At 38.4% G+C, this 21,379-nt stretch overlaps 1 protein-coding gene across 1 annotated transcript in view; it reads right to left on the minus strand.

The window, feature by feature from the left end:
• MTPN (myotrophin) overlaps positions 1-20,465 on the minus strand; it is a 43,698-nt gene extending 23,233 nt beyond the window's left edge. The window contains exon 1 of the mRNA XM_036427901.2: positions 20,115-20,465. Within this exon, the coding sequence (XP_036283794.1) occupies positions 20,115-20,186 (72 nt within the window). The 5' untranslated portion in view covers positions 20,187-20,465. The remainder of the gene's footprint in view (positions 1-20,114) is intronic.
• Between the last annotated feature and the right edge of the window lie 914 nt (positions 20,466-21,379).

Here is a 21,379-nt window from a genome sequence, read left to right on the forward strand (position 1 = left end):
CCCTCTTGCAAACCATATAGGACCACTGGTCCTATCCGCTCACCTGCCTGCCTAATCACCCCTAACTGCTCCTCCCTACCATCCTGATCGCCCCTAACTGCTCTCCCCAGCTGGCCTGATCCTCCCAATCGCTTCTGCTCGACCCCCGTCACCATGGCTTTATCCAGAAGGACATCCAGTCTATAGATTTGTTAGTCCATATCCTCCCCAAACTATCTCCAGCTTTCCTCATCACTGTCACTAAGGTATTTCTAAAAAAATGTAAGACTGAAGGATGAGCACCACCAGTGTTCAGTAAATTTCCTTCTAGTTTGCTATATAAAGAGGTAGTATATTTGGCTACTACAATTCAGAGTCTTGAATCTGGTTCATTCACTCATCCAATCATCCTTTTCCATCATTCCCCCAAGCATATCATTGAGACATTTAAATGTCAATGAAATGTTTGAGATTTCCTTTATCTAACAATCTAGAACTACAAAAAAATTAGTATAGCAGGACTTAATTCTAAGCATTTTTTTCTTAAGTGTTACAAACAACCCCACTATCACTTATACATAATTAATAAGTAACACATGAATTAAATAAAATTTGGAAATTAAAATGTTTTTTTCTAGTAAGGCCTACCATCCAAAATACAACCATTATTACTATCTTGGCATACTTCTGTTTTGTTTTTTCCCTATGAAAGGTAGTTGCTTAAAAAAAGTTACAACACAATTATTTAACATAGGAAGGATCTTGCTGTTATTCTTGAAAGCTACAAAATATTTTATCAAGTAGATGAGTCATAGTTTACTTAAAATTTCTCTTAATTCTGAACATGCAGATTAATACCAAATACCCAATAACATTAAAGCTTTTATTTTGTAGAATAAAACTATCATATGTCATTGGTTCCAAAACACATGTTTTCCTTTATTTTAACATCTCTGAGTCACAAGAGAGAAAGAAAAATCTCAACACTTGGCCTTGGTGAGAGATAAAGGGAACTTATGGGCTGATTATGTGCTTTGTAAAAATACTAATGGTCATTGCCCATGCCTGGCTTTAATACAGAAACTAACATATAATGGATCAAGATGCTACAGTGTGAAGTACAGAATTAGATTATAAATGAATTTAGAGAACACAGAATAGTGAAATTCATTGAAAGTTAGACCAGACAATAGTAAAGCCCATGATGTTATACACCCTTCTCCCTGCCATTCAGACCTTTTCCTGCCAGTTTGTTAAAGCCAAGATGGAAGTGAACTGGTTCACCCAAACTCTGTCTCTGCTAACACCCTTTTTCTGTTCAGACTTTGGACAATCTTCTTTGCCTGCCATTCAGACTCTAAATTTTGCCAAAGATGTTCACGTTGAACTGATACAGCTTAATCTGATCTTGATATTACCTTCTGGATAGAGAACAACTACGAGCTCTTTCTATATAAATTCATGTTATTCTGTTATACACTGCTCTAGATCCTTTATAAGACCTTAAAACTTTAAAGAACTTTTCACTCACTAGTCATTTATTTGGTCAGTCATTCACTCAACATTTAAGAGCACCCACTATGAGCTGGAAATTATTCTAAGTGGTAGAAATACAGAAGTGAACAAAAAAGACAAAGTTCATCAGGTCAAGTAACTGCTCAAATAGGCTCAGCATGAGCTGGACTATGCTCACTGTGGTTCCAGTTTTTCTTTTGGCAATAGGTTTGTGCTAAGTCATACAAACATAAAATGAAACTCCATTCCTCCTCTATCTGCTTAATCTTTTAAAAAGTACTCACACACAAGCATAAAATAAATAAGCCCAGATCACCTTCTTACAGATATACAAAAATAAACTAAAAGTGGATTAAAGTCTTAACTGTTAGACTAAAAACAATAAAGCTCCTAGAAGAAAACATAGGTAGTAAAATCTCTGAGCAGTGGTTAGCACACTGGCCCATGGACCAAAGAGTCCAGGGTTTGATTCCCTAGGTTGTGGGTCCAAATCCCCAGCCTTTGTCTGGATGAGTGCAGGAGGCAAGCAATCGATGTGTCTCTCTCACATTGCTATTTCTCTCTGTCTCGCTCCTTCCCTCCTTCCACTCTCTCAAAAAAATAAAAAATAAAGAAAAAATAATCAATGGAAAAAATATTCTCGGGTGAGGTTTAACAAAAACTGACATTTCTCTTAGCAATATTTTTTTTTTCCTGATGTATCTCCTCAGGCAAAGAAAACAAAAGAAAAAAAAATAAACCAACTAAAGATTAAATACACTGATCTAAAATTTTTTGCAGAGCAAAGGAAACAAAATTACAATCTAGTGAATGGAAGATGATAGTCACCAATAATACATCTCATAAGGAGTTAATATCCAAAATTTATAAAGAACTCATACAACTCAACAACAAAAAAAACACAATTCAATTAAAAAAAAAAAATGATTAGAGGACCTGAATTGACACTTCTCCAAAGAGGACATTTTGATAGTCAATAGACATACGAAAAGATGCATTCATGTTGTTAATTATCAAAGAAATGCAAATTAAAATCACAATGAGATATCACTTTACACCTGTCAGAATGGCTATCATCAATAAATCCACAAACAAGTTTACCTGAGGATATGGAGAAAAGCTAACCCTTGTGCATTATTGGTGGGAATGCAAACTGGTGCTGCCACTATGGCAAACAGTATGGTCTTCAAAAAATTAAAAATGAACTGTCAGCCCTATGACCCAGTAATTCCAGTTTCATTTCTGGGCATAACAGAAGAAATGCAAAAACACTAATATGAAAGAACATATGCACCCCATGTTCATTGCAATGCTATTTACAGTATGAAGATATGGAAGCAATGCAAGTGCCTATCAATAAGAAGAGTGGATGAAAAAGCTGTAGTACATACAGGTAATGGAATACTATTGGGCCATAAAAAAAAAAAAATCACCCCATTAGTAACAGCCTGGATGGACCAAGAGGGTATTATGCTCAGTGCAATAAGTCAATCAGAAAAAGACAAAAAACATCTGATTTCACTTATGTGGAATCTAAACAAGATAAACAAACAAAAATTGAAGAAAACTCAACACAGATAACAGACTGATGGTTGCCAGATGAGAGGAAGGTTTGGAGACTGATGGGGCTTGATGGAGGACGTGAGACTGCGTCCCCCCCTTCCCCAACCCCCCACACCTGGCGCCAGGTCAGGGGACCTGAGGCCAGCCCAATGCCAGGCTGGGGGACCTGAGTCTGCGACCCCGCCTGAAGGCTTGATGGGGGTAGGGCTGGTTGGGTCTTGGTCTTCTGCATTTTTAAAGTACGTGTGGGTGGTGGGCAGGGACTTGATTCTAGGTCCCACGATGCACCCCAGACTCTGACAAGAAGGAGATTTTCATATACATTTTACTAATTTTCTTTCATCTATGACACTTATATTATAGAGAAAGGGCAAACAGCAATATTAAAATATTTCCTCTAATTAATTTCCTTTTAATGTACACAAATTTCATGCACCAGGTCACTAGTATTATAATAACTAAGTATGGTGCCAGGTGGGTACTGAAAACACTGGGGGTGGAGGTGAGGGTGGGGACACACTTTGTAAAGTATATTACCTAACCACTATGTTGTATACCTGATCTAACACAAAATAATATAAAATGTAAACTGTAAATAAAAGATAAAGTTTCTTTTTTTTTTTTTTAAGTACTCAGGTTCATAATTATATGAATATGGAATCTAACAACCTAAAGACAAATTCCGGCTTTGCCATTTATTAGCTTGGTTACCCTGGGCAAGTTACTTGAATTTCTGCAAAAACGATCTTTCAAGATGAAGGGAGAGGGATAGAGAGCCAGAAATGTCGATGAGAGAGAAACATCAACCAGCTGCCTCCCGTACACCCCTTACCAGGAATGTGCCCGCAATCAATGTACATGCCCTTGACCAGAATTGAACCTGGGACCCCTCAGCCCACAGATGGACGTTCTATCCACTGAGCCAAACCCGTTTTGGCTCAAGATAACTATTTTTAATCAAAATTTTATGACAATTCAGTGAGAAAATGTAGAGAAAGTACTCAGCAAATAATCTAACATAAATGGTGACCATTAGAATATCATTATTATTGTTATATTTCATAACACAGGTCACATATTAGGTTTCGTTTGCTTTATCTGTATTGATATTATTATTCTAATCACTTATAGGGTTCAACAGTAAATTTTTTTCTGATGGGCTGCTATTACTATCATTACAAGTACAAGCTTATGGAAGTTTAAGGCAAACAAGGTACAACAGATTAGGTACACACTGGTGAAGACAAGAAATCATTTCAAGGGGCTCTGTGATAGGTGTTAATAGCTCAAATATTTACAATATAAATATAGAGTAGGTCAGAAAGAGTCTAGTGTACTTAGTATTTCTATTTTTCTAGATGTCTCACTCTTATTTTTTATTTATTTTAAATATATTTATTAATTTTTTACAGAGAGTAAGAGAGGGATAGAGAGTTAGAAACATCGATCAGCTGCCTCCTGTACACCCACTACTGGGGATGTGCCCGCAACCAAGGTACATGCTCTTGACAGGAATCGAACCTGGGACCTTTCAGTCCATAGGCTGACGCTCTACCCACCAAGCCAAACCGGTTAGGGTTAGATGTCTCACTCTTTTAGTAGATTTCCCCTAGCTTTTTGCAATCTTCAATTTCCCCCCAAAACTATTCTAAATAGTTTTAATATGGAGTAAAAACCCATTTACAAATGTGAGGTATATTTTTAATAGTTTCCGATTTCTCGCTCTTAAATGGCAAAATCTTCTGTATTTTTCTCAAAAGTGTACGTAGCGTGGTGGAGATATTTACTAAATCCAGTACTTCTTACGGACTCTATTACACAATATGGTTTCTTTGAGTAATAAACATTCACATGAGAAAGTATTCTTCATACTATTTCTAAATGAAATGGTCCACTGATTCCTGCAGAGAACTTTAAGCCATTCTTCAGGCAAAAAGAAACAATTCTCTTCCTTTGATCTCCAAGATATGTACAGGTTGCTGCATCTGAGTTCTAAGGCATAAGTACATACTGTACTGTCACAAGAAACCAGTGTCCTCAAAAGCTACTTAACAAAACAGGAGACTAAATTAGCATATGTATGACCATTTTGTAGCACTGCAAGTAAATTAATACTGGATAACTGATAAAGTAGAATGCAGCAAAACTATTAAATTTAACAAATTCTATACAGTTGTCCCCAATAATTCAGTTACAACTAAGTATTACCTTTTGCCAGTTAGAGTTCAGAGGAAAAAAAAAATTGTTCACATTAAAAAAAAAAAAATCACAGCAAAGCATATATATTAAGAATAAAAACTACAAAATAAAATGCTGCGTTTTTAAGACAATTATACATATAACTACATATTTCTGTTTCTGGGATTCTTAACCTAGAACTATTCAAGGTCTAAAATACATATATAAATAATAGGCTTATTTTTACTTACTTACCAATATTACACAAGCTAATGGAAATCAAAGAAAAAAATGAGCTAGGGAAAATTTTAAGAGCAAAAATAATGCTTAACTCTTTGTATTTTTAAGCAAAAAAAAAAAAAAAAAAAAAGTATTAAGCATCTATTTTTCTTTCTAACAAAGAAGTTTTTAAATGGAAATCATGATAGTTAAGGCCCCAAATCTTATGGCATATATCCCCCATCTACACATCTACATAGAACTTTAACTTAAGCTTCCCCTCCTTTCCAAAATAACTACTTTAGTGATTTAAATTAGTTTTATATAAGTGTGATACTTATTAAATGCATACTTTATTTTTCTTCTTTGGAAAGTTTAAAAGCAATTAGTCATAGACATTTTCTAACTTAAAATAGTGAAGTATTTGAATAATTTTTCTACTGATGGTATAAAGTTAAAATTCTAATTTAACCAAAATACATGTATTTATAGAAAGAAAAACTACCGAAATTAAGAAAATCTACTCAAAACACTATAATAGAATTTCAATTTGGACAAAAGACTAATATGAACAAAAATTAGCTTGTCAAGAAAATATTCATGGCTCCACAGTTGAAATTTATTCCTAAAATCTTAAAGTAGCCTGGGAAATATCTCAAGTTCTGATCCAACAGATTACATTCCTAAAGGCTGTATCTGTAAATAAACCCATGAGAAAGTAGGAAGGAGAAAAAGGAAGGGAAAGGGAAGGCAAAAGAAGAGAAGGAGGGAGGGAAAGAAAAATTCAGCCCTCGAGTTTCTGACATGATTTATACGGCAATCTATTGTATGGAAAGGGGGATACATACAGGGTGGGGCAAAATTAGGCTTACATTTGTTCATATGAAAAGTAATACAATAATCAGTAAGTAATACAATCGAAGTGTTTCACCTATTCAACTGTAAACCTACTTTTGCCCCACCCCATGTTTTGAGATTGTTTTCCTGTTGCCATCCTACATGATTAACAGCTTGAATTATTTTTTAACATCTTTTATTCCTAACAGAACTGCTTGTTTTCCAATACTATCATAGAAAATAATCTAAAGATAAGTCAATTTTATTCCTTGAAACTGTTACTTTGCCCAAAAGTTTACAAATTTTTAAAAAAATTGTATTTAATAATTTTAGCTACATATGTCTTGCTCATCTGTGTTTACTAATATTTAAACAGAAGTATGGCGACCCTCAATTTCTAACCTTGGATCTTCTCAGTTCAGAAAACTTCTATTTCTATCTATCAGTTCAAACTTGTTATTCTTGACCTAGCCAGTGTGGCTCAGTTGATTGAGCACTGTCCCGTGCACCAAAAGGTTGCAGTTTCGATTCCTTGTCAGGGCACGATCCCTGGTCAAGGTGCTGTGATGTTTCTCACACTGATGTTTCTTGATCTCTCCCCCTCTCCTCTCCCTTCTTCTTTCTAAAAAATAAAAACATTTCTTAAGTAAACTTACATGTTCTTCCCTATCTTTTGCTAATTTAGTTTCTGCTTTATCTACTATAATACTTAATTTTCAATTTTTATTTTTAATATATTTTATTCATTTTTTACAGAGAGGAAGAGAGAAAGACAGAAACATCTATGAGAGAGAAACATCGACCAGCTGCCTCTTGCACACCCCCTACTGGGGATGTGCCTCAACTAAGGTACATGCCCTTGACAGGAATCAAACCTGGGACCCTTCTGCAGGTCGACGCTCTATCCACTGAGCCAAACTGGTTAAAGCTAATCTTCTATTTTTTTAAATCTGGTATTTCATTTGTGGTTCTGAAACATTTCCATGCAAATGACTGAATACAGAATGTAACACAGTTCTGGAATGAGTCAGATCAAGTCCTGTCTTTCTACTTCTTAGCTATAGGACCTCAGGCAAGTTAATTTCTATTTCCCTAACCATAAAATAGAAAACTGACCAGGGTAGTTTTGAGAATTAAATTATATGCATGTCTATATGTATATTAATTTATATGTAGGGCCATATCTGGCATAGAGTAAATACTCAAAGATCACTCAATAAGAAAGCACTCAATTTTCATTATCTTTCATTTGGAATTTTATTTGGCATTGACTTCTCTATTAAAATTTCTGCCTGGTTGGTATGGCTAAGTGGTTGAGCGTTGACTTACGAACCTGGAGGTCATGGTTCGATTCGGTTAGGGCACAAGACTGGATTGTGGACTTGATCCTCAGTAGGGGGCATGCAGGAGGCAGCCAATTAATACTTCTCTCTCTTATCATTGATATTTCTCTCTCCAACTCCTTTCCTCTATGAAATAAATAAAAATATATTAAAAATAAATATAAAAATTTCATCTGAATTTGATTTGGTGTTGATTCTCCTGTATGCTGCAACCAATTGTGATTCTTCTTGGCTTTTACAAATAGTCTATTCTTTTTTTAAATTAAATTCTTTATTGTTTAAATTATGTATGTCTCCCTTTCCCCCCCATTGACCTCTCCCTGGCTACTCCCACCCCCAGCACATGCCCTCACCCTGCTGTCTGGGTCCACGGGTTATACTTACAAGTATGCATACAAATCTTTTGGTTGACCTTACACCTCTCCCCTGCCTTCCCTCTGAGGTTTGACAGTCTGTTCGATGCTTCTATGTCTCTGGATCTATTTCTGCTCATCAGTTTTATTTGTTCATTTAGTCTATTCTTTTAGTTGTGTGTTTTCTTAACACAGCAGTATAGCTGCTTCTAAGTTTTATTCATGCCATCTATTAAATAGGGAAATGATTTATTCAGAACCCATACAACTATCTTGTTTGCTATATACACCCTTTAACTGAACCTACTTAAAAAACTTATTCTCAGAATTATTCATTATTGTATTTCCATGGCTACTGAATACAGTGGAAGGCATGGTAGGTGCTCAAATGATATTAGGTGAATGAATTATTAATGAACCAGTGAAAACTGTGTTAACTGCCTCCTCTTTCACTTCTGGAGTTGAAAATCAAGCTGAGTTTCAGGACTGACACTAGGGCTGGGGAAAGAAAAATTCTGGAACAATTCCTAACTTCGAAATAATCTAGGCATCCTTCCCTAAGTTTCAAATTTACTGTAGAGATTTTATGCTTTTTTTAAAGAGATCTTCATTCAACCTCTCTCTTTCTCTTCCCTATCCACACATGGCTTTTTATGACAGTTCACTCTCTTTTAACCATATAAGTTTCTGAATCAGACTTTTGGAAATGCTGATCCCGAAAGTAAGTTTTGTATTTGCTCATAAAATTTAAATTATTTTTTATCTCAAGAACTCAAGGGAAAAAGAAATTAGATAACACGGTTTTTACAACTTCAATGTTATACAGAACTGAGCAAACAAGGACCCACTGGCCAAATCCAGCCTACTGTGTGTTTTTTTTTTTAATTTTTTTTATTTCATTATTTAATATTTGAAATGTGTAGATTTTTTAAAAATATATATATTTTATTGACTTTTTACAGAGAGGAAGGGAGAGAGATAAGAGAGCTAGAAACATCGATGAGAGAGAAGATGAGAGAGAAACATCAACCAGCTGCCTCTTGCACACCCCCTACCGGGGATGTGCCCGCAACTAATGTACATGCTCCTGACCGGAATCGAACCCAGGACCTTTCCGTCCACAGACCTACGTTCTACCAGTGAGCCAAACCGGTTTCGGGTTTTTTTGTTTTTTTGTTTTTTGGTTTTGTTTTTAAATCAAGTGTTACTGAACACAGATATGCTCATTTGTTTATATAGCATCTATGACTGCTTTAGCACAATAGCAGACATGGCTCACAAAGCCATATAGCCTCTGTCACAACTATTCACCTCTTTGAGGAAAAGGATCTACATAAAAAACAACAAAAATGGCAAATATTTACAGTTAGAATATAATGTGTTGGGCACTGCTTTGTGGATTTTACATCTACTATCTCTTTTAAAAATTAGGTAAGACGTGAATGGACACTGATGCAATCCCCATTTGCAGATGAGAAAGCTGAGGTTTGATAATTAACTTGGCTAAAGCTAGTTAGTTAAGTGGTAGGGTTAGGAGTCAATCCCAAGCCTAGTGGAATCTGAAGTGAAAGTATAATTACTATTCTACAGAAGGCTTTAAAACAGTGGTTCTCAACCTTTCTAATGCCGTGACCCTTTAGTACAGTTCCTTATATTGTGGTGATCCCCAACCATAAACTTATTTTCGTTGCTACTTCATAACTGTAATTTTGCTCCTTTTATGAATTGTAATGTATTTTTGATGGTCTTAGGTGACCCTGCTAGTGGTTCTCAACCTGTGGGTTACAAACCGCTGTTGTAGAGCCCAAGACTATCAGAAAACACAAATATTCATGTTACAATTTATTAAACAGTAGCAAAATTACAGTTATGAAGTAGCAACAAAAATAATTTTGTTTGGGGGTCACCACAACATGAGGAACTGTATTAAAGGGTCACGGCATTAGAAAGGTTGAGAACCACTGCTTTAAAATAACAAAGGTATTTTCTAAGTTTGCAGCTATTGTAGAATGCTTTCAGTTGGACTGGGTTGATGATCACATGGTTAATCCTCCCACTCGATGAGGATATTTTCTCATTGGTTTTTAGAGAGTGGAAGGGAGGGGGAGAGACACAGAGAAATGATGTGAAAGTGACACATCGACTGGTTGCCTCCTGCATCACCCTAATCATGGGACTAGGGCTGTGATCGAACCTGCAACCATGGACCAAAGTACATGCCCTTGACTGGAATAGAACCCACGACCCTTCAGTCCTAGGGCCGACACTCTACCCAATGAGCCAAACTGGCTAGGGCTCCACATTCTTTGATACTGTTATAGGTAATGTGGCATTGAGTATTTATCCATTTTAATATTTATCCATTAGTAACAATAAAAAGCACTGATGATTCTTATTCTTCACAAAGGAACAAGCATAAAAACCATCTTTACTTTTACTGACATTATATAGTAAACTGTTAACTGGAATTCTAAAATGAGCCCTCAGCTTGGGACGGCTTAGGTGCAACTTTTCTTTGGTCATGAATCCAGGTTCATCGACACCAGCCACTTCCACCATGCCACAGAAGTTGGGCCCCGAGAGATCAAAGTCATATATCTGAGGTGCACTGGTAGGGAAGTCAGTGCCATGTCTGTCCTGGCTCTCGGGAGCCCCTAGGCTGTCTCCAAGAGGTTGGTGATGACACTGCCAATGCAATCAGTGATTGTAAGGATCTGATTATTACAGTGAAACTCATCATTCAGAACAGGCAGGTCCAGACTAAGGTAGTACTTCTGTCTCTGCCCTGACCATCAAAGAACTGCCAAAAGACACTGATCTTTAGCTAGAGAACTTTCTGCAATCATTAAAGAGATCCTGAGGATTGCTCCTTGGGGGACTGCAATGTTGATGGCCACCACCCTCACTCCTCATCATATCAAAGGTGACATCAACAATGGTGCAGTGGAATGCCCAGCTAGTTAGGAACTACAAAGGAAAAGATTTCAAATTAAAGACCATTTGACAACTGGAAAAAAAAAAAAAAAAGAATTCTAAAATGTTGGCCATTTTAACTGAAAGCTGGTGTTACTATTTATACAACTATTGTTAAAACTTATTCTACAACTATTGGAAAAGTTGAATAAAACTCAATGACATCATTTATACTAAGAACATTTGTTACAAAAAGGCATATAGTAAAATACTGTAAACAACAAAAGGAGTTAATTCCTAGAAATACCACTGAACCTAAATTTAACTAAACTATATGGCAGATAAGAGACAATGTGATAAATATTGGGAATACAAAACTAATTTATATATTCTAAAAGCTCACAGGGGAGTTAGGAAAAAATTAATATGGGCCCTGGCCAGTTTGGCTCAGTGGATAGAGCATCGGCCTATGGACTGAAGGGTCTCAAGTTTGATTCTGGTCAAGGGCACATGCCTGGGTTGCGGGCTCAATCCCCAGTGTGGGGAGTGCAAGAGGCAGCCGATCAATAATTCTCTCTCACTGAAGTTTCTTATCTCTCCCTCTCTCTTCCTCTCTAAAATCAGTAAAAATATTTTTTAAAAAATTAATATGGAGTTCTTAAGTACAAGAATAGTAACCAATTCATATTGATGAACAGAAATGTAATACACCCCCCCCCCCCCCCAGATATTAAAAGTAGCTCTCTAAATTGCTGGGAAGGTTGAAGAACTAGACTCAGTAAATGAGTAAGACCAAGGAGGTTTAAAAGAAAATCAAAATCTGTCACAAGAATGACGTGGGCACAGAAGCGATGCCACAATGGGCACCCCACTACTTCTGTTTTTGGAAATAATGTCTTATTGCAGCCACTACATCCTTTACTGTGCTTGAGTTTTTGTATTTAGCTCCAGATAAAAGCACCCAATTAGCCATGCTTGGGTTAGGGGTCCATTTCTAAGTGTAGGCAGGAGAAAGCCATTCATTTGCCCTCTTTGGCTTTGCTATGGTAGGAGCCAGGCCTTGCATTTCACCAAGGTTCATGAAATGTATGTACCAGTTCCCTATGCACCACAGAACTCCTCAAACACAGGGAGGGATTTCAAATGCTGGGAAACCCTCCACCTACCAAAAGACAATGTCCCACCACCAACACTATCTTAAGCCAAGATCTGTTGGAATATTATTGGGGGAGAGTCTCTGAATTCTCAGAGACTATTGACAGGCACTGTTCACATATTTAAATGGAAACAAATGATCCACATCTGTACATGCATTTAAAAACAAACAAACAAAAAACAGCCATTAAGAACAAAAGACATATGCCTTGGCTGGTATGGCTTAACTGATTGGGCATCACTCCGTGCATTGAGAGGATGGTTCTCGGGTGACACACCCCAGAACCCGGCTCCCTCCTCTCTGGTTCTGGGTGCATCACCTAAGAACCACAGCTGCCAAGTCACTGCAGCTTGGAAGCTCCTGAGCGTCTGCCCCTGGTGGTCAGTGCGTATCATAGCTACAGGTTGGCTGGTCGAAAGGTTGGCCGGTTGCTTAGGCTTTTCTATAGATACGAGATGTTTTTTATCTCTCTTTCTCTTTGAAATCAATAAAAATATATTTTAATAAATAATAGATAGGAGGTGGCAGATAAATTTCAATATGCAACTTAAGATGTATTATTAAGGCATTTTAAAAAAGCAAAAGTGCAGAAATATGCACAGAATTTTTTAAATAGAGAAAAGAATAAGTGAATTTTCTATCTTTTCCTGAAATTAATTTTGCCAACCTGTTAAGAATGGCTTGCTTTGTTCACAGGGACTGGGCAATAGAATCATAGGTGTTGCATTTTCTAATCTGTATTTAAATTAATTTAATTTCATCTTTTAAAATTACTAGGAATTAACTAAGTCATGGGCCAATTTTTATCTTCTTTTACATGTCTTAAAAATACCTATTTTATATTTTAAAGAAAGATATCTGGGTAAGGAGAATGGGCAAGTTTCACTTTATTTAATTCAGCTTTATCTTTTAATTAATAAGCATAAGTTATATTTGTAATATAAATCAGCTTTATTACACTTTTAACTGTCTGTACTAGTGTAAGGATAATGTTTAAAAATCTCAAAGGAAAAAATAAAATCTCAAAGAAAAACAATATAAATAGCCTATGACATCTGAGTGAACATTTGCCTTCCAATATAAAAAAAAAAAAAGCCTTTATTTTATATTCAAAGAAAAAAGGGAAATTTTATAAAACTATTATCTGCAAAATAGATTGAATCAGGACCCCTTTTAAATTGCTTATTTTATTAGGAAATGATAAGTGATCCCAATAAATCTTGCAATTTCTAAAGATTAGAGTTGACACTTTACTCAGGTTCAAGAGATCCTATCCTTTCAAAGGGTACACACTTGTTGCTTTTCAAACCTATCAGTGTCAAAGGCGGATGTAATTAGAATGGGGGTTGGAGAGGGAAAGGAAACCACGGAGAGGGAAGTTAGAGACCTGATGTATAGTATTTCACAGCAAGTGAAATAGAAGCACATTATAAACAAGAGTACATATATCAGACTTAATGGAGATTATCTGGAATTACTTATCAATACAACTCATAAGCATTCACCTGTAAGCGAGCTAGAGCCTCAAAATCTTTCACAAAGCTCACCTCTAACTAGTCTCAATGGATAATTACCATCCTGCATTTTTTTTAACACATGTGTAATAGCAATTATATAACAATACCTGAGTTACCTAGCATTACTGAATAGTCAGAGAGACTGAGTTAAAATCTCTGCTTCTAAACCATTATTGTTTGTCTCATTTTCGGTTCTTATAAGTGTATTTCCAGTAGGACATGATCTCACTCATCTAGGGGAAAATGATGAACATGGACTGATGAACAAGAACAGACCCGGAGACAAGGAGGCATGGGTCAGACTGTTGGACTTCAGAGGGAGGATGGAGATAAAAGGGAGAGATCAACCAAAGGACTTGTGTGCATACATATGAGCCTAACTAGTGGTCAAGGGCAATAGGGGGGTGGGGGCATGAATAAGGAGGGGTTGGGGATGGGAATGGGGGGATGAGGACAAATATGTGATATAATCAATAAAGAAATTAAAAATAAGTAAAAATAAAATAAAATCTCTGCTTCACTACTCAAGAGCTTTATGACCTCAGGCAAGTTATTTTAATCTTTGTCTCAGTCTCTTCATCTCTAAAATGGGATCATGCTATGGTTGATATGATAGATGGCATTATACCTGTGCATAATACCACAGTGCTCAAATAGATAAAAATTTAAGACGATACTTTTTTCAAAGAGTGCTATTTAATTTAAAACATTCTGAACATGTCACAATAGTGTATTGTTTCTAAGACAAATAGACACAATTTGACTTTTTCTGTAATGTATAGAATCACAATTACAAACTATAACAATAAATTATGAATGACTATAAATACAAAAGTTCCCATAAGCTATCAAATAGTCTCTTTATAGAAACATCATGAGCCTCTGATGAGATTTAAAGTTTACAGAGCTGTTGTTTCTATGCTAATTATTTTCAAACTAGAGGCCCAGTGCACAAAATTAGTGTGTGTGTGGTGGGAGGAAGTTCCTCAGCCCAGCTTGCACCCTCTCCAATCCAAGACCCCTGAGGGGCCTAAACCGGCAGTAGGACATCCCTCTCACAATCTGGGACCACTGGCTCCTAACTGCTTGCCTGCCTATCTGATCATCCCTAACCACCTATGCTGGCCTGATGGCCCCCAACTGCCCTCCCCTGCCAAACTGATAGCCCCTAACCACCTCTGACTCCTCAGCCCCCACCACTGTGGCTTTGTCCAGAAGGAAGTTGGACATCTGGAAGATGGCCAGTTGACCTGGTCTAATTAGCATATTAACCTTTTATTAGCATAGTTACATTAAAAAGTGTTTAATTATGGCCATTTTTCTACTTTTCATTCATAGTCAGAGATAACTTGTGCCTGCCTCTTGTAAGCTCTTTTCATTTTTTTAATGTGCTGATTCTAACCTTCTGTGAGCTAAGAAATCAGATAATCATTTCAAGATAGACTGATATGATGAAAAATATAAGGGCTGTAAATTCAGACAGCTCATGGTTTAAATCCCAGTTGTGCTACTTACTTAGTGACCTTGTTAAGTTACTTAATTTCTCTAAATTCAACCCTTAAATCTCCTCATCCTTAAAATAGGAATATTATTACCTATGTTGAAATGCTGTGGTAATAAGCAAATAAAAACTTAGGTAAAAATCTTGCAGAGCACTTTATAGTACCTGGCAACATAAGTCATCCTGTCAATGGTAATTATCATTATATAACATTATAATGAAGTATGTTATAACTGTAGCTAAGTAACGAATAAGAAGAATTTCATCCTTGGAACATATGCTTTTAATGTGTGAAATTCCTTGGCACTATACTGGGGATACAGACATGAAAAAGAATGTAACATCTACCCTCCAGAAGCTAGAGCCTAATTGAAAACAGACATGCAGACAAAATCATAGCAATTTGATAAGTGAAACACTAAAAGCAGCAGCACATCATTAGAAGTCAAAATATTTTCTGGAAGAGGTGATATTTAAGCTAAGAGGATAAACAGAAGCTCACCAGGTTGGGGGTTAGGAATTGAGGTGAGCAGACTTAGTCAAGGAGGATGACTGCAAATATACAGTACAAGAAACACCATGGCAGAGTCTGGAGCAGAGTGTAGAGAGGCAGGAACAGGCCAGATTGGAACAGCCAAGTATGCCAAACTAAGGAGGAGTTGACCATTAAAAAAAAAAAAGATGGGGGGAGGGGGTGGGAATCACAAAAGTATTTTAAGGGACTGAAAAGATAACATGCCCAGATTTGCACTGTAGAGAGCTCTCCAGCTAAAACATTCGAATTGACCTGGAAGGAGGGAAAAATTAGTCAAGGAAAATAGCGTCCAGGCAAGAAAGAGGCAACAACTAATATAAAAATGGTAGCAATAAGGATGGGGAATAAGGAGAGAATGAGAGAGTCTACGAAGGTAGTCTTGATACCGCTCAGAAATTTGGGAAAATACCCCCCATTTCTAGTTTGGACAAATGGTGAGGTCATGATGCCATTTGTTAAAATGGAGCCCACAGAAATAATTTTTGAAGAGAAAATGAACCCTCAATTTGGAATTTATCAAACAGAACTATCCATTCTGGAGCTCAGGTAAGAGCTGAATTAATTCCAATGGGAGAAATTAACATAAGGGCAGAAATGGAAGATGAAGGCAAAAATGTCCCTCAGAGGAAGCATATAAATTGAAAATAGGGCTATGAATATCTATTATTGTTAGCTTTCAGTCCTCTCCCAATTGGATAAACTAAATTTTGTGTTGGATGTTACTTATTACTTGTATACTACTTTTAAAGTATGATAGCTTTTCCACATAGTCTGCTGAATAAAGACACTTAAGTTTCAGAAGCACTGTGTCTAACTTCTTTACCATCAAAGTCCCTCGGACCAATAAGTTAAATATGGTCTTTGAAAGGGTCAATCAAAAAGCCAAAATGTTTCAGGTATTGTTTTAATGTTACCGATGAACATTTAATAGGGAGTTTTCTTTATATGCTGTTTTTCTTTTTCCATTTAGAACTATACAGTTTTCAATGGTTTGGGAATTCTGAACTGATTTTTGAGAGTTCAGGAACTCACCCAAACCAACAACTTTTGCCTATCCATACTTTATATTTCTGTGTAAAAGTCAGAAGCAGGTAGAAAAATACAATTATTGATTTAAAAAATATATCAGTTTAAAAAAGGGAGCCTATTAAAATATTTCACTTAATAATGAGATCTTCACAAGAGAACACAGGAGAGTATTTTAAAGGCTCAACCCCTCAGGAGAAAAATTAGACAAGTTCAACTTTTAAAAATATAATTCCTTTGCATAGAACTTACATAAACTCAGAAAATGGTAACAAGTGTTCACTAATTGGTGGATAAAAAGGGTGAGTCAATGAATAAGCAAGGGGGAAGGCTCTGGGCAGGAGAAACCATGTTCTAAGGTACCCTCCCGCAGGTAAGACCAAAGAAATCATTTGGTCTGGCCCTGCCAAGGCATTAGGATAATGTGAGTTAATTAAACGTTTGACCAAATACAGCAGGCTAATTTCTAGGTTGATAATTTTGTATGGCTCACAAATGATGTTATAAATATCCATATGGCCCTTGGCAGAAAAAAAAGGTTCCCCACCCCTGTTCTAAGGACTTGAGCGTGAATAGGTACAGTAAGGAAGCTCAGTCAGTAAAAACTCTATTAGTGCCAGAAACAAATCAGTTTCACTAAAAGAGAGATGCTGACAGGAAGCCAGGAAGGCTGGTCAACAACCTTAATTGCTCTAACCACTCACCCTTTCTTTAGTTGAGACATTGTTAGCTGAAGCAGCCTCAACCTTGTTTGTCCCATGTAAGTTTCTATTATTTCCTGCCAAAGGGCTACATGTAAATTTTTATTTATCTTGCCTAAGATGTTTCCCCCAAAGATTCAATAAAAGGGATGGCAAGGCCTGAGCAGAGAGTTCTCCCACTAGAGTTGGATTACCGCCTGGTCCCCCATATCGCCAAATAGAATTTCTTCAAGTCTCTTTTCATTTGTGTGTGGCCCTTCTCCAGAACCAGAACCCTTTCCACGCGGAACATGAAAGAGATTCCTACAAGTTGGGTTTGGGTTGTTTTTTGTTATTTTTCACTAACAAAGCAAGAAATATTTTAAGAGACTCAAGTTAATAAAAACTAAGAAAGGATGCCTGGCTGGTATGGCTCAGTGGTTGAGCATCGACCCATGAACCAGATGAGGAAATCATGGTTTGCTTATTAGGTCAGGGCACATGCCCGGGTTATGGTCTCAGTCCCCAGAAGGAGGTATGCAAGAGGCAGCTTATCAGTGATTCTCCCTCATCATTGATGTTTCTATCTTTCTCTCCCTCTCTCTGAAGTCAGTAAAACCATATGGGGGAAAAACAAAACAAAAACTAAGAAAGGAAAAAGCTCAATGATCTGTTTTATAGGATTACATTACAGTCCAACTTTTTTGGATAAAAAGTTCTTAATACTTCCTTTTACTTTTCTTTGAATGTCTATTCCTTTTTGTGCACATCTTTTTTGTTAATGATAGGCAGTAATGTACATTAGGAAAAAGCCAAAATCAAACTGAACATAATGACCTAATTTAAAAAACTGAAAATAAATGAATCTTATTTTTTCATAAGTGTGTTTGTGTGATTGACAACTCTGTACAAGTTATCTTCCTGGACATGGACCTTGGGAATGTCCTTCTAGAAATCTTGGTATCAGATGCTTTGCAACTACACTTTAGAAAATGAGAGAATGCAGGGAGCAGTCAAAGAGGCTACGTTTGGAGTCAGCAGTTCTAGCTGCATCATTCATCTCTGCAACTTTGAATTTTTTTTTCCTTAAGTACCCAGCATCTCAGTAATCTTATCTGTACAATGGAACTAATGAAAGGCCTTTACTTCACAAAGTTGACAAGGATGATAATAAAAAACAAAGTGTCGGGAAGACACTACATAAATTGTGTTAGTTTTTGTAAGTGTAAGCTCAGTACTTATCAACTTTTCTTATTTCAAGGTTCCACAGTAACACCACAAACACGAAAGCTCACTCACTTCCAGAGTACTGCAGTATCCGCCACTGGAAAGGGCACCACAGACTAAAGTGTTCCAAGTAATTTCTCCCCTTTAAATTTACACTGAAATATCCAGTAAGTCAGGTTTCAGACTGCTACTACCTGAGAAGGTGGTGAACAGTATCCTAAAAACCCACTGCAAACAACAACTAAGTTGCATGCAAAAAGGCCGAATTGCAGTGGTAGAGAGAGTAAAAACTATCAGTCGTTTACCTTGCACAAGCCTACAAGTAGAAGAAACTCTGCCTCTACTGACTTGCTTCCTAACAGATCTCTGAAGCAAAACACAGCACCCCATCAGTCAGTGGACACACCCCCTGAAGAACTAAAACCTGGACGGGGTTCTCACTTTCAGGTGAGCGAGACGCCCTCCACGGTTAAAGGAATAAAATTAAATACATTTTGTTTTAGAAGATTTCTTCCTCAATGCTCATCCTACCAGAATCACGTGTGTAAGTTCTCTCATAGCGAAAAGGCACAATTTTAAGGTCCAACGACAGGCCAGCTTAGAATCATACCCATCTCCCACAAAGTGGATTCTGTTTTTGTATTTTGAGTTTAGTTTTGAGATGAACTGTCCTCATCACGATTTCACCACCCTCAAGCACACTGTGGTTAAAACTGCGTTGCTACCACACGTGTAAGCATTTCAGGCGGAATCCGGAAGAAAGAATCAAGTGAACGTGCTTGTGCGAAAGCTATTTAGATTACCTTCAACGCTGCTGAAAACTCCCCACTTGAAGCAAATGAAGTATTTGCTGTAGGGGAGGGGGGGGGGGGGGGGAAGAGAGAGAGAGAGAGAGAGAGAGAGAGAGAGAGAGAGAGAGAGAGAGAGGAAAAGGCCACACCCAAAGTGTAGACTCGAGGGTGAAGTGATACCGAATTTCTTAAGTTTAACCATTGCTATTTCTGGTACCCCACTTCCCCCCCGCCCTCTCGTTCCCCTCCCCCCGCCGTTTTTTTTTTTTTTTTGTTTTTTTTGTTTTTTTTTTTTTTTTTTTTTTTTTTTTTTTTTTGTCACGGTCACTGAATACGTTACACTCATTAACGGCCCACGGCTTAAAAAAAAAAAAAAAGTTCCTCTGATTCTAATCACTGAGTCACTTCATTCAGTCAAGGGCAGGTTCAAGATGGAGACTTACTTCATTCAAAGACACACTGAAGTCACAACTCTGGCCGGGAAGAGAGACTGGGCCGGACTCGAGTGGTCAGCGCTCACGGGGGAGGGAGATAGGCGCCCGTTACCACGCCTCCCCTCCCCCAAGGGCCAGGCAAGCAGGGGCGCCCCTGGGTGCAGCCCCAGCCGCTACCTGACACGGAACGCGCCCCCGCGATCGATCCCGACCCTCCTTCCAGGTACGGCGCCCCCCGCAGGCCTCTCCCCGGGGCCGCCTCCGCCCGCCCCCCGCCTCCGCCGGCCCCGCTCCCCGCGGCTCCCCCAGCCTCCGCTCCATCCCGCCGCCGCCAGCCGCCCGCTCACCTTGGCCACGTAGTCCTTCACCTCGTCCAGGTCCCCGTTCTTCAGGGCCCACATGAACTCCTTGTCGCACATCACTACAGCGGGGCGGGCCGCCGGGCCGGGCAGCAGGCGAGGCGGTGGCGGCGGCGGGAGCGAGCGGGTCCTGCCGGGCGAGAGGGAGCCGGGCCGCGCCGAGCGGAGAGCGGAGCCGGCGGGGGAGGCTTGCCAGGAGGGCGAGGCGCTTGGCCCAGGCGACAGTTGGGGCGGGAGAAAGTTCTTTTGCAGCCACCGGGCCCGACAGAGCAGGTTCCGCCTGGCCGAGGAGCAGCCCGGGCGCTTGCACTTCCGGTTCACTCCCCCAGCCAGGGCCCTCCCACAACTTCCTCTTCCTTTTTCCCCTCCGAGCGCTCTGGGACCCCGCCCCGGGGCCCTGGCGGAGCCGCCTGTGTGCGCAGGCGCGGTATCTGGGCCGGCAACCAGGGGCCTAGGGGTGGGGGGAGGAGAAGAGGGGGAAGGAGGCGTCAGAGGACTGGAATCCCAGAGTGAGATTGTGAAGGAAGAGTTAAGAGTCCTGTATTGCTGATGGGATCAGGACGTTCCTGCACACCATAAAAGGGAAAAAGTAAAAACAACAGAAAAACTTGGAAGGCATCTTGCTCACCTGAAAGTCTCCAGTAGAACTGTCTAGTTCTCTCTCCTCTTTCTTTTCTTTCTCTCCTTCTCTTCTGAGCTGTCAGCATCTCTTGGGCTCCTAAGACTGCTAGGATATAGTAAGAAAATAAAATAATGAAGGAAGAAGGAGAAAAAAAAGAAAGATGAAATAAACTAATTCCTGTGTGCAAGGACATTTTTAATACTTACTGTATTGAGCATGTCAATACTATGTATAATTTCTGTGGAGGGAAAAACTTTAATGTGTGTTGGGGGAAAACTTTATTCATCTTTCTGAGAGCAGTTATGTTCCACGACTAGGATTTCAGTTTGGTGCCATAGGGCACAGCAAACCCAACTGTTCCGTACAATTGCATTTTTAATATTTTATGTTCATTTGTTCTTTAAAAAGATTTGAAGCTTCAAGACTGGTCTAGTGAAGCCAGTCTGTTCTTCCCAGAATTAGTCTCTAGTACCTCGAGGCACAGACACCAGGGGAATTATGCTTCAACCCTAATAATCCAGATATACACACATGACCATAGCAAGGTCCAATAAAACTCTTATTGGAAAGATTATACATATATAAAGACTACTATTTATTAAGCCAAACTACTTTATCATGCTTATTGCCA

This window comes from Pipistrellus kuhlii, unplaced genomic scaffold (genome assembly GCF_014108245.1).
Source record: "Pipistrellus kuhlii isolate mPipKuh1 unplaced genomic scaffold, mPipKuh1.p scaffold_m20_p_10, whole genome shotgun sequence".
Taxonomy (NCBI): domain Eukaryota; kingdom Metazoa; phylum Chordata; class Mammalia; order Chiroptera; family Vespertilionidae; genus Pipistrellus; species Pipistrellus kuhlii.